This window comes from Sander lucioperca, chromosome 7 (assembly GCF_008315115.2).
Source record: "Sander lucioperca isolate FBNREF2018 chromosome 7, SLUC_FBN_1.2, whole genome shotgun sequence".
Taxonomy (NCBI): Eukaryota; Metazoa; Chordata; class Actinopteri; order Perciformes; family Percidae; genus Sander; species Sander lucioperca.
This window is the reverse complement of record NC_050179.1, coordinates 7,577,358-7,592,361: the sequence shown is the minus strand read 5'-3', so window position 1 is coordinate 7,592,361 and position 15,004 is coordinate 7,577,358. Positions and strand designations below refer to the sequence as shown.

General features: G+C 40.0%; 1 protein-coding gene across 5 annotated transcripts in view; it reads left to right on the top strand.

The window, feature by feature from the left end:
• The window catches only part of LOC116038772 (contactin-1a-like), a 71,170-nt gene that overhangs the window by 34,834 nt on the left and 21,332 nt on the right, over positions 1 to 15,004 (top strand). For all 5 annotated transcript variants that reach the window (XM_031283432.2, XM_031283430.2, XM_031283434.2 and 2 more), the window contains exons 2-4: positions 3,066 to 3,200; positions 5,599 to 5,637; positions 14,237 to 14,363. In XM_031283432.2, the coding sequence (XP_031139292.1) occupies positions 3,146 to 3,200; positions 5,599 to 5,637; positions 14,237 to 14,363 (221 nt within the window). In that variant the 5' untranslated portion in view covers positions 3,066 to 3,145. The remainder of the gene's footprint in view (positions 1 to 3,065; positions 3,201 to 5,598; positions 5,638 to 14,236; positions 14,364 to 15,004) is intronic.

Below are 15,004 nucleotides of genomic sequence, written 5' to 3'. Positions count from 1 at the left end.
CTTTGCAGGATTACTGCAAATCTGTGGTTAATGATGACTGTGGTGGTGTTGTTGTTGTTTGTGTGTGTAAGGAGTGACATGCTGGTGGTAGAGGTTGTTGGAGCAACATCTTGTATTTAAAGTCTACCACTCTGACTTCTCCCTCATCCCCCCGTCTCTCCTCCCCCACATCACAGGATCTGCCCCAGATGATAAGGGAAGACGTTTCTATAAAGTTACCCACTCGATTATGCAGCACACATCAGGCCAAGCACAGAAAAGGAGGGGTTTCACTCACTTTCACTTACCCTCTGGCACTCTTAGGGGTGTATAGGGTCAAGATAAAAAGCACAAATGACAGTATAGCCATTGGAGTACACCAGTAAAATCCCAGAATCTGCCCCACAGCAGCCTCTACTTGGTGTAATATGATTTCTGATTTCAGAGCAATGAGGCTGAGAATTCTAAGGGGAGTAAAGGGAGAGGGAAATAGATTGAAATTCCAATGAATAACCACCAAAACCAAACCACAAGCAGTAATACCTCTGGCAACGTCCAGTGTGTGATTTATGGGGGAGAAGAAATGGCCTTGTTGAGGGCTGTCACGTCTGGGCCTTGTGATTTACTGTGATGACTGGGGCGCTCTCATCACGTGCATTCAGGCTGCTAAGGTAGGACAAGAGAGGTAACGGGCCCCATTAATATTGATGATAAGAGCATGCTGCCTGTCTGTGTGGTGCTGGTCTGATGTTTTTTTTTTTTAACAGTATATCAATTCAGTGACAGTTCTTAATGGGATAGATGGGTTTGGTTCTTTCACTATGTACACTGTATAATGAGGTTCCCTGTGGTCTCCCCTAATCTCCTAAGTGCATCTTTTAAGATCATTTATGATTCATGAGTTACAGAAATGATACTTAGTAATATAGATGCAGAGTAAAGTGCATGGAGAGAGTTAAAAGCGTAAGCAAGTTTTTATAAACTTATTTTTTATGTGCTTTGTCTGACCATAAGAGATTTACTATAAAAGATGAGCACAGCACCCTATATGTCTTTGTTCCACAGTGTTGTTCCAGATTAAAATGAGTGTTTGCATAGTTTCATTGCCGGTTACAAAAGCCCCCCCCTGCATCACACTAAACTGCTCCTTTTGAAAAGGTGTTGCTAGGATACAGGCTAGCGTGAAGATGAAATCCCCTCTGTATTGCTTTCCTACAGCTGTCCAGCTTGGATATTAGGTCCAACTTATTGTGTATATGGTGTAGTTGTACAGTGTGTCTGCCCATTTGTCTTAATTCATTTTTGTGTGTGTATCCATGCTTAGAATGTTTAGCCATTCCAGTGCAATATTGTTTGTGTCATGCAACGCTGGCATATTACACAGGCTCTTGTCTATCGTAATCCATTTTCTGTAATAAGAGTCCATTTGTCGGCCGAGCCCTGAGATCTCAATCCTGCTGTCAAACCTCTGAGTCTCCGCCAGCTGACACCTCAGGCTGTGTACGATGAATCAATAGTGTCTGCCTCATGTTCAATTACACTCTAATCAACACACACCAGTCCAGCATGACCTGGGAATGAAACGATGATATTGAACTGATGCTCAGCACTGTTATACCAGTAAATGAATATATATAGGTGTGAGATCTGGTTGTGAGTTTAGACAGTGTTCGCTGAAAGAAAGTGCCAAGTGGTTGTCAAGCACTGCAAAAGCATTCAAAGTACAATTGACTGGCACTGACAAAAACCATGGTGCAAATGAGATTTTGTTTTCTAAATACATTTTTTCTGTTTCAGTCCTTAAAATGTCAAAAGACATCTTACATTTTCAAATATAATTTCCCTTGATGATTGTTTGTTTAATTGGGTAACTTCAAATTATTAATTTGGTTAGTTGGATACCCGTCCATTGGAAGTGCATTCAGCATCACTCAAAAGTCCTTGTCCTCATGCACGTCAAAGGTTATTTTTTTTCTTTCTAGATTGTTTTCTCTCTTTTTTGGAGGGGTGTAGGTGTGCTATGTTTAATAAAACAGTATAAACACATGAAACATCTTCAATCTGATCTCATTTAGAATATCAATTATATGAAGGCAATGCATCAAATGCAAATCACATTTTCTCAACCATCATGGAGAAATTATCATTCTTCTGTTAAAGCTCCTGACTCAGAGAGCTGTTGCTTGTTCAGATAGTGTTACTGGGCATGGGGCTGAGAGCTGGTGCTTCCTGGTGTGGTGTTAATGCCTTGGGGGCGGTGAGTAAGCAGCTAGGTGCCTGCTTAGCTAAACCAGTGCTCAGGTTGTTTTTTCTGGCCGTCGAAATGTCAATCATCAGGGGTCAAATTGACGTCAACCTATCAAGGAGCTTGTGCCTTGAAGGCTGACAGGAAGCAGAGACACGGTAAAAATGCTGCGGCACTATCTGCCTGTGCTCCAGATGAAGGCAGGGATTGGCTGCTGAAGCAATTAATGTGCTACGATGCAGGTTGATTTGTATAACGTTTCCACATTACATACATAGAAAGGCTGCCATTACATCAGCAACATTTGTGATAATAAATAAATAGTTTGAGGCATTGAAGACGTTACCTTAAGCTCTGGGAACTTTTAAGGGAAGTTTTATGGACATTTTATAGACTAGACAATTGATCAATCAATTGAAAAAATCATCAACAGATTGACAACATGATTAATTTATTAATTATTGCAAGTTGCAGCCGTACACATACAAATTGTAACTACTGGTCTATGGTTTTGCAAATAGGAATGTTATTCTGGCTTTTTTATGCAGATTCCTGTCCTTTTACTTCGGTTTTAATAGGCCGCACTGTTAATTGCTCACAGACGGTCTATATTTTGCAATGTTGTTGTTCATCGCTTGTTTACAACAACATCGCAAAAATACAGACCGGCTGTGAGCAGTTAACAGTAACCCTAACCCTGAAAGGCAGTGGAGGTTTTTTCATATTTCTGTAAAGTCACAGTACTGAATAACAAACAGATGTTCTTCCTTAAAGAGTTTCCGATGTTTCCGATGTTTCCGATGTTTTTGACGTTTTTTCTGTTTTCTTTTAATTCCTAAAGGAAAACCAGGCAGTCCTGCTAATGTTCCATCAGCTGAGCTTCTAGCTGTAACCCCAGCAGGTGGTCCTCACTTCAACATCATGCTGCACCTCACCCTGCTCCTCCATGTCCTGGTCCTCTCTCTCGCCCCTGCAGGTCAGTAGCACGTTCAGCTAAAAGGGAATGGCTAAATTAAATGGCCGAATGTTGTTTTGAGATGCTGTGTCACTGCTTTTTGATGAAAGCAGCACATCTCTAAAAATCATACTTTACACTCAGCCTTTTTAATTTGACAATCGCATGACTGTATATATAGCTATTGAATGTTGCAACAATTCAATTTCTCAGCTCAGAGTTATAGTTAAAATAAAAATAAAAAAATTAAATTATTTTGCCTCAGTGATACATGACATTTTGTAATTAGTTCAGCGGTAATCACACTTTGCTCTCTGAGAATTTTCTTTTTTTAAAGCTATAGTGCGTAGTTTCTGTCGCGCACGCGCCCCCACCCCTCCTCCAAGCAGTTGCTAGTATGTAAGGGAATGTCACCGGACGACACAATCTTCTAAACATAGCCATACTGAGAAATACAGAGAGAGTTGTGTGGAGCTGATAGTCTTAATTAGCTTTGTAGCAACTCTTTTGGCAATGGCTTGAATGTAACGGACATTCATTTATATCAAAAAGTTATGCACTAAAGCTTTAACATTGCTGGTGGGCAGCCATTACTCAGAAATCAACAGGACTTTGCTCATTTAGCTTGACCGTAATTTTTACAAACTGTCAATGCAAGGTGTCTCATATACTCATATAGCAACTAAAGAAACAGACATACACTTTGATTAGTGGTTCCAACTACAAAGCATGAAAATCACATAGGTGGCAGGCACTGATAGAAGCACATGTCAGAACTGGATTGTCAGGATGAATGGGGCACCATTAAGAAAAAGTGTTAACAAGCTGCTAACTGCCAGCTTTGAAGAACATAGTAAACATAATGGCACTGACAGAGATGGCAGGGAAGAAAATAGAAATCTGATTTTATTGACTACAGAAAAGATGGGTTTTAATGTCAGGTGTAAATGCAAACTAATTAAATGAGATCTAAAATTTAGATACTCTTAAGATATGATATGCATGCTATTACCAACTGCACAAAAAGCACACATTGTAGAAAAAGCTGCAAAGCTTATGCATATCTGATAGGCTTGGCCTGGCTGGGCAATTGTGGGCCTTGGGGGGCCTAGAGTTTGCAGGTTTTCATCCCATTTTTGTGACACTGCTGTGCAATCAGCTGTGTTGGAAACAAAGCAAGGTGGTCAGAAAACAGCAGGCCTGAAAATAAGCTGTCTAAAAAAAATAAATTAAAAAAAAACTCCTCTGTGTTCCCATATCATGGGCTATTCTCACTGGTTTCAGATTGGATTTCACATGAACCAAAAAAGAGGGAGCTTGGATTTAGAATCTTCTGGCTTTCCACCACATCTTTCTTAAACAGACTTTGAGGAGATTTTCTTTTTCTCATTTTCCAACATGGTAAGGTACTATGTATTATTGTAGCTGAGTTCACCAAAGGTTTTGCTACCACTACAGCTACAGCTTAGAATACCCTGTTGAAAATGTGCTCATAGAAAAGGAATGGTAGATAAGCGCTCAAAAACACCACTTTTAGATACCAATACTGTACATGGTTGCATGGCACACATATACTCAGTATATAGAGTTTACCCACACAGGGTTAAACTGTATGGCTGCTCTATCTAAACAGCCAACCAACAGACTCGGGTCGTTATCCTGAAAAGAGAACATCGACTTGACATTTTTGTTTAGCCCCAACAAGAATAAAGTTTGATGGTTAATGTGACATTAATGCTTTGACAGCAGAACAAAAGTCAAGCACACACTATCCAACTAAAATATATATATATATAGTGTGTGTGTGTGTGTGTGTGTGTGTGTGTGTGTGTGTGTGTGTGTGTGTGTGTGTGTGTGTGTGTGTGTGTTTTCTATGGCTCAGCTGGCCCATAGTAAGGCTTATACCATAACATACAGTATAAGAATACAACAGAATTTAAATGTCAGGATTATTTCTTAATCATCAGGTTGGTATGATAGTGTTCTCCCTTCTGTTAATGTACATGGGTGACCATTTGAATACAGCATCATTGAGTAATTAAACATGCATTCACTCAAAGCCAACCACAACAGTTTTGAGCTTTGCATGTTAGTGTGAAGGGCAAGATGTAGTGGATTCCAATGAGATGGCCCTCTGCTAAAGGTAGTATTTCAGTCCAAAGCAGGGTTTCCAGCAATTCATCACATTCTCAGCAGCAAAAAGGGATTATATCAAAGACCTGTACCTCACTAAAGAAACTCTTATGATGGTTCATGATTTGCTTTGATCCTTTTTCTTGTTTTATCCTGTGAGAAGTGAGAGAAATATGCCTGCAGTTTAAGAACACAGGAAGTAATTCAAATATAAATATCAGCAGTCGTATGTTTGCAGCGTCATGGTTAAATATGTTGACAAGATTTCCTTTGTTAACTGTTACAGATGCATCAATGCATGGGGAAGTACCTGACTTTTATGAAGGTAAGACTTATTATAATACCAAATAATAATAGTTACTATTCTACTCATTTTGATAATGATGAAAATAGATGCTTATTCCATTTGGCCAGTGTTGTACCATGAGACATTCAGCCACGCTAGCATGCACGCACACACACACACACACACACACACACACACACACACACACACACAGTAGAATTTTCTCTCTGCTCAATGTTTGTACAGTGAGCTTGCCTGCACCATCAGGCTAGCCAAGAAACTCCACCCCTTATGGCATTTGATGTGAGAGAGTATGAGTAATGAATTCAGTAATAGACTCAAGACATAAAAAGATTCAAGACATAATTGAGCTGTAATCTATTTCTGCACAAAATATTCATCAAATGTTATACCACTGGTGATAGGGTTTCAAGATCAAGACTTAACACAAGGTTACAGTTGATGTTTAATAACCAGAAAGGTCACAGGGTTGACAGAGTTGTGTTCTGTCAAAGTACCCTTGAGGGTTCCTAGCTGCTCATTCCAACCTAGACAATATGAGTAAATGTAATGTGATGTGTGTAATGTGAAAAATAGTATTTATTTGTATTAATTATAGTCTTCAAACAGAGACAAACAAGCTGCAGCTGTTTACTGGCAGGTTGGTGAGGTTGTGGCCTTGGAGTTGTTGTTGCTGTTACTGGCATGAAGTTTGAATTCCATTTTATTCTTAAGAAACCCTCAGCATTGACAGTAACTTAGTTGTTTGTTCATGCCTGGACAACAATATATCATATGGCTTTGATTTCCATGAAAAGACAAATACATCTGTCCAGAATTAGGGGCTACTTTCTTGTTGCACAATTTCCTGTTTTGTTCAAATTTTAATCTAGTGGAAAGCATACTACACGTCATCGGAATATTCATCTTCTCCCTAATTAAACACACTATTCAAGCCTTTGTAGTGTTGTTTTACTCATTTACTGAAATACAATGAAAACCAAATAAAAGAAGTATGTCAGATCCAAATGGGCTTCAGTTGCAGCTCTACTCCTCGTCTGCCCACTGTAGCCCCTGAGGTGGTAAAACTACAATAATATCTGCCCGTCTGGAGCCGTAAAAGGACAGGCAGTGATGACAATCGGACAGCACTAATGAAAATCTATCTGGAGGTCATGTTTCTTTTCACTGTTGCTATTTCTGAATTTCTCCTACTTGCAGATGTCCAGATGTACATTACTCCTAGTGGAAATGGTTAAAGTCCAAGGCATTGAACTGTACTGAGCAGATGAATCTAGGAGGGTCATTAGAGCTAGAAACTGTATTAGAGCTGCCATGCCTCATTGTGGAGTTATTGATAGATGATACAGAAAACTGATATGTGGTAGTGTGATTCACCCATATATTGATTCATTTTTATGTATATTTTTCCTGTATATATTTATCTAATTATTTACTGTGATTGTTTATCACTTTGGATTTTTATACAACCCGTCCATCGTTGCAGATTATCCCTAAAGGAATACTTTACCCTCAAAATGACCAATTGTATATAAATTATTCACCAAGTGTTGAATTCGTGAAGAAAACATTGTTTTCTTTTTTCTTCACAGATTCAAGGCAACACTATGTGAGTAATTGTTATACAGAGTAGTATTCCTTTAAATATTTGGGGACAAACATACAAGAGAACTGTTTAAAGGAATAGTTCAACATTTTGGGAACTACGCTTATTCACTTTCTTGCCAAGAGTTAGTTGAGAAGATAGATACTACTTTCATGTCTGCTGATTTACATGTCATGTATGCTAAATATGAAACTACAGCCAGTTGCCAATTATAGCTTAGCATAAAGACTGGAAACAGGGATATCGCTAGCCTGGCCTTGTCCAAAGCTAACAAAATCAGAAAAACCGGCACTTAGAACACACTAATTAACATGCTATGTATATCTCGTTTGTTTATTGTGTACAAAACCAAATTGTATAAATGACAAATTAAGGTTTTACAGTGGGATATGTGCCAGACCATTTCATAGTTTGGCACAGCCACTGTGAGGTTGCCAGGCAACCAGCAAAGACTCCAGGATGTCACTATGCCTGGCCAAGAAATAGTCCAGAAATAGTCCATATCGATCTTTTCATCTAACACCCTGCAGAACATAAATAAATGTATTTCTCAAAATGTTGTAATTCTTTAGGTCAAGCGTGTTGGCAAAAGGAATATCAAACTCTCCGAATAGAAGTGTTATTTTCAAAAAATGCAGCCTATAAATGTAAAAATTCCACCAGAAAGCTGTGGCACATTTCCAAAAATACTGTAGATCTCTATTGATAAATAATAAATTGAGAGTTTCTACTATGTAGATCAGGTTGTCATTTACTTCTGTATTTGCACAAGATTTGTTCCATGTGTGTTATTCTCTGGGAGAATAATAAAGTGGAGGCAGACTATCAGCAAGAGGTAAATTGGCAAAAAAGGAAGGCTTGCTGATTCGTTGCTTGGGAACATGTGTTGCTGCATCCAGGTTGAATTGTTGATGATTCAGTGAGGAGAGGAATCATTTTTTCTGGTGGTCTTTCTTTTGTTTTGTTTTTTATCCATTTGCTTTCTTTTCTTCTCCATGAAGCATCGACCGTAGATGACTTACAGTCTGTGTGCCTGAGTGTCCCCTCCTGGACATTATCAGTACAATACACTATACACTACAATTTTTAAGGTCACTCAGCAATAATAAATGTATGAAAATGCTGCTTAGGCTTTATCATTTTGAATACTTTCTCAAATTTGTACAAAGATGAAGTAAATAGCCATAGGAGAAGGCAGAGCCGATCCCACATTCCTCGAAGGTCAGAACATTGCGTAGGTGGCCTTCCAGCTGGGAGAAACTGCAGAATCTATCTTTTTTTTCTTAAAAATGAACATGCTTATCATTCAGCCCGTAGCAATGTTAATGCCCATCATTCTGCTGTTCAAGCGACAAGCACCACTTTAAAGGGGTGATAGAATGCAAAACTGATTTTACCATTTTGTCATAGTTGAATAACGACAGTTTGGTGGGTAAATAGGATATACATAGAACCTCAAAATCCCATTGACATCCCTTTCCTCTGCAAATCTCACAATTTGAAACTGCCTCTGAAAACGGGCAAATCTCAACGAAGCTAATAGTTGATGTCAACTCGGTGGCTCCTCCTTATTTGGCTCTAGTCTCTATCTTTGTCACGCCCCAACATTTACATAGGCTACACCACTGATCTGAGATCAGGTAGTCTTCTGAATAGGTCGTGCAGATCTCAGAAATTGTATACATTGTTCATCTGTATTTTATCACTAAATTCACTTCTGAGACTTTTTTATGCGAGAAATCAACTATATAGAGGTCAAATATGGGCCGTTTTATGAAAATTGATGGCTAATTGCAAATTTTGTCCGACTGTGTGTCGGAATTCAGCGGCCGGTGCTGCCTGGGTTGCCACACCGCCCGGCCTGTCCTCCTTCACAGACCCCGGCCCACTGTGAGCTAGATGGAGCTCCGTCACGGCCGGCAGCCCGCGGTGCTCCATACCCGTGCAAAGTCACTGTTTCTGGGTTACTGGACTACCAAATGCCCTGACAGAGCTCCAGGGCCTGCAGCTCCCCTCTTCCTGCTAAATGGCCGGTGTGTGTGAGTGAGAGCGCGGTCAGCGAGCTTGTTACGCCCGCAATCTCTTACCACAGGTTCCAGTTAATCTTTATTAGTTAGTTATTTAAACAAACGATCGGGGAAATCTCTATCAATGGGAGCTAGCTTGCCTCCTCCTAACGAGACCTCTGAAATTCACAAAAATGCATTAAATTGAAATCGGACAAAAGTGTTAGCTAAGCTTTGTAAGACTTTAGGGTAGCTGTGATATACATGCCGTGACGAAATTCAAACTGTAAATATACTATAGTTATGCCGAAAGTGTAGCAGCGATCTTTTCCCTTAGGATTGAATGGGACACATAGCCTAGCTAGCAGCTCCTCCTAACGAGACCCCTCAAATTCACAAAAATGCCTTAAATTGAAATCTGACAAATGTGTTAGTGTTAGTGTTAGCTTTGTAAGACCTTAGGGTAGCCGTGATATACATGCTGTGACGAAATTCAAACTGTAAATATATGATAGTTATGCCGGCAGCTGGCAGCCGGTCAGCTCCGTGGAGCCCCTAGCCCCGGTAGTCCTGTAACCCAGAAACGGTGACTTTGCCCTGGGTATGGAGCCCAGCAGGCTGCAGCTTTCTCGTCAGACTGTGTGGAGCATATTTGAGCTTTATATAGTTGATTTCTCACATAAAAAAGTCTCAGAAGTGAATTTAATAATGAAATAGCAGACAAACAATGTATAATGTTGCAGTGTCTGAAATATGAGACCTGCTGTCTCATCTCCAATGTATGTGGTTCGCTTAACCAATCAGCGCGCAACTCATCTAAATATTCACGAGCATTCCATATTTGGAAGAAAAGCTCTTGTTCCAAATACAGCCATATTCACAGGGTAGTTAATGGCCCATAGAATAGCACTTGGGCCATTTTCAGCCCAACCAATGTTACATACCCTATTAGGAGACCTTAAGGAACAGTGTGAATACCCTATATAATCATTCTATCACCCCTTTAAAAAAGTTTGTAGTTTTCATGGCATTAAAAAGTAATCAATTGTTCTCATATCACTTCTCAGCTGTCCAGCCATATTGTCAGTATAGTACTTTTTACTCATATTTCACCAAGATATATGGCTGTATACACCACATCCATCTCAATCCTAATCCATGTTGAGCTTTGAGCTGCTTGCCTGTTTAGACTGCCTGCTGCACAGTGTAATCAAAGTTTCCAATACTTCTGTGAAAATTAGAGTTAGTCAATCAACAGAAAATTATTCTGCAACTATTATGTTTTAGTTACTTTTTAAGTAAAAAAATGAGTTGATGAGTTAGTTACATAGTTTTATAGTGCTGGTTGCAGATTTTCAAATGTGAGGATTTGATGCTTCTCTTGGTCGTACATGATAGTAAACTGAATGGGTTTTGGACTGTTGGTCAGACAAAGCAAAACATTTGAAGACATCACCTTGGGCTGTAGGAAATTTTAACAGGCATTTTTTGACAAACATAAGGCTGAATCCAAAAACCAAGAACACTAGAAACACTTAACACCAGCAGATACACTGAGAGCCAGAAACAAACGCAGACAATCAGACACCGAAAGAAGACAACACAAGAAAAGGAGGGTGGCAACGAGGGACAGGTGACATGAGGGCTGACTACACATCAGGGCAGGGCAGACAATCACAAAGGCGGGAAAACACACAAGGCAGGAAATAAAACAAGACATGATTGAATATGCTGAAAATCTGATGGATGTCTTATAATATACTAGATTGTTTTAGATTAATATGTGTTATGGCCTGTGAAAACATCTGGGTTAAAAATCACCCTCTCATATGGCATTTGAATCGCTCTGCTCTGTTGCAGCCGTCATTTTGGAGAATAATTTGTTTTGACAGCAGTTGTGATTGCACAGCTGGCACCACACTGAGCACACACTGACTGACACTGGCACTCTTATGTCCACCCCTCTGTCAAATAGTCGGGCTGACAGTGAAGCTGAACATATGAAATATAAAAAATAGAATACTGCCCCAGGGACAATTTGGTCTGCCACCGTGGCTAATTATGTGGCTCAAGGGCTTGTGAGTAATTATTGCTACACTGTGCTTTTGTTGCCTCCAGGAAACAATTTGTTATCTGTCCCACTTGGACACTCTTGGTCATGCAAACAAACCAGGCTGCAGATGTAGCCGAAACACACAGCTGTGAGCAAAGTTAAATTCATCAGAGGATTATGTTCTTCTGGGATTTTGGGGTAGTTATGTGACGATTTTAAATGTGAAACACAACACATGCAAAACATTTATTTTGCAAACTGTATGTAGCCCTTAGGCTGGAAAATTTGAGAAAAGGCAAAAAAGAAAGTAATTTAACAAATGTACGCATGTACAGTGGTGCTTTGAGGTCACAATTACAATGCTAACATGCAGATTAGTAGCAGGTGTAATGTTCACAATTTCACAATTTTTCTTTTTCCTGTTACCATGCTAACATTTGCTAATTAGCTCTAAACACAAAGTATGTTTAAGGCTGATGTGATCGTTTTAGTTTTGCAGGTATTTGTTGTTGTCCAAAATAAAGATTTGACCTTATGATAGTGCTAGATGGAATGTTCACCAAAGTTATTATTGTTCACCCTAAGGGGGACATGAATGTCTGTCTACTATTACTACAATTGTCATGACAATCTATTCAACAGTAGTTTTACTCAAAACCACAAATGTGAAACCAAAGTCACCAAAGTCATTATTGTTTATCTTATGGTAGCTGTTTCAAATTTCAATGAAATATATTAAGTAGTTTTTGAGACATTTCACTCAAAAACAAAAACGTCAACCTAATGGTGGCACCGGAGGATCACCAAAGTCAGTAGGATCCATCATGTGGGGGACCATGAATGTCTATACAAAATGTCATGACGATCCATCCAATAGTTTAAATATTTCAGTCTTGCCTAGAGGTGGTGGACTGACCAACTGACATTGCCATCCCTGGATCCATGTAGTTAGCATAGCTAACCAGAGCGCTAAGAGACATTTGAAAACAAAGTAATTGTAGAATGAAATCCAGGAAAGGTAAAGAAAGAGGAGCAGAGCGTGACAGTATGGGTTAGAGAGATGATGGGAGGACACGGAGCCAGAGAGATAGAGACAGATAATAGTGAAACCAGGCAGAGAGAATGTAAGAGGCCTGTGTGTGTCTCCAGGCAGTAGGCCTTATGTGGCCTGCTTCAACACTCCCCTTCACCATCTGTCGCAACCCGCATTACAGGGAAAAGATAGAAACGGCACTAGTGCTCATCTCTCCGAGTTTCACTCCAAATGCTATTTCAGCACTGCACTCCTCCAGCCCATCCCACATTTATATTTCATATTTACATACAAAGCATTTATCTGACACTCATGCAGAGCAATCTAAGTGCAGCAGTTGAATAGGGTCACTATATTCCCTTTACTCTTCTGTGTTTCTTTCAATTCCTCTGTTTTTTTTCACTCTTTTTTGCTCTCTCTAGTGTCCCACGTAATTTGCATTCCATCAGCCCCACAATGCCCCATTAATAGTATGTTTAATTCTCTCCCAGCCAGCAGTAATTTAGAATCCTTGGGATTTGCATCAATGTCAAGCACTCACACACAGTTGAGTGCTAGAGTGTGTGAGTGGGAATGGATCCTGTCTTGTTGTCTGTGTTGACGTCTTAATTGCTGCCTCCTGGTTGGCCATCCTGGTGCAAGAAGGCTTCAGCTAACTTGCTAGTGTGGTTACAAGTCTTGATACTGGTTAGGATTATACGATTTTTAATTACCTTTGCTTTCTTACAGCAAAGGCAGATAAATATGCATCTGGTGTACTGATGTTTAACTACACAGTATTTGAGATTACTGTACTTTGATGTCAAGGTCTCACACATGTTCGACTGCTGGAAAGTATATGCTTATTGCTTGATTTTCTTATTATTCTGCACAAACATATCTTCCTGTTTTTGTGGGAGTAAATAACATCGTGGAAGTAGTTTTGTTCAGGGTTGCTCACTGAGGGAGTGAATCCTAAGCGCCAATGCAGGCCTGGTTCTAAGGCTCGAATAGAAGGAGGATATTACTGTCTGAAAGCGTGAGCTTCTCCCCATTGAGGTGTCAGCTGTGCTCCCTTAGAACTCAGAAACGCAGGGGAATAACACACATGTGAGCACACACATTCACACATGCCTCACATTTGTATTCCTGCAGTCACCTACACACACAATTGATCTGAGAGAATAATCAGCGTTTGGGAACATTTCGCCTCATTGCTTATTCATAGCCTGGCATTGTGTTTGTCTTATTCATGCCTCTGCTTGTGATGTCTGTCTGTTCTAATGAGTAATTGGGGTTAATTGTGTGTGTGTGTGTGTGTGTGTGTGTGTGTGTGTGTTGATGGTGTAAAAGGCAGATCGAACCAAGAAAGGCATTCTCATCAAGGTGACTCCCAGGATTTGCCAATGCAACTGCTTCACAGCACTGATGATGACACATGCAGTATGAAAGGGGGTTGGATTATGCTAAATCAAGATGGCAATCCCAGTTCCAGGATTTGTATTATCTTATAACAATATCATATCCACTGGCAACACATGAATGTGTCACTGTGGTTTGGTACCTGAGTGAGCACATATCTGTCATAATTAGTGTGATGTTGTCATCACGTGCTTAAAAGAGAGAATTTGAGAGAAATCAAGGATAAGATCGGTTACAGCTACAACCAGGATTTCTCTAAAATCAGGTACTAGAGCCATAGAGATGTGTGTGAAAATCAAAGGTAGGCTGAATTATCGAAGGGCAGGTCCTCACAAGGCCAATCTCACAGTCTAGTCGATGTTTTTTTAATGTCTTACATCTGAAGCCTGCTGTCGTTTTTGATGGACCAACTCGAGAACTGCCAGACAGACGCTGAGCTCCAACACCTTGATATTTCCTGTTTGTAAGTCTGACCCAGTTTGTTATTTACCCTGGTCTCGTTTGTTTGTTGTCTGCAGACGAAGCCACAGGTTATGGGCCGGTGTTTGAGGAGCAGCCGGTGGATACCATCTACCCCGAGGAGTCACCCGAGGCAAAAATTACCATGAGCTGCCGGGCTCGGGCCAATCCACCTGCCACATACAAGTAACATATGTTCCCCATAAACCCAGTCTCATTACTACCCGCTATGAAATCTGTGTGCCTCCCATCGCTCACCATCTCTCAGGCTGAATTCAGACTGTTTTAGGATCTGCCTGTAAATGGCAAGGCCACGAGGGTGTTGATCTTGACCTCAATGCACCTCCAAGGTTTATTATGTCTGTGTGACCATCCAGCAGTGCATGATTGGGTGATACATGTTCCCACATAATTGTGTCGTTTTAAAACAACCTGCACAACTCATTTTGTCTGCAGCAGATTTTTTCTCATAATAACAATAATTTGATTTTCCAAAACGTGACACAGCAGGAAAACCTAATAACAAATAGGATATTGTTCCTGCAGCAGCAGCAGCAGCACAAACAGCACTATCATCGTGTCTCCACCTCATTTTGCAGCTCAGAATTTAAACCATTTTGCATGATCCATTTCAATTTAGATGTAAATGTATGTAAATGATATTGCTTGGCATCCTCCAAATCGGTTTTACTGTCAGAGAGCCCAGAATTAGATGTCAGAGGGGAAGGAATTAGTTTGACCACAGCTGGTATTAAGTGTTTGAGAGGGTTCATGTACAGTACAGTCTGTTATGCCTTTCAAAACACGACATTTGTTATTGTTAAATT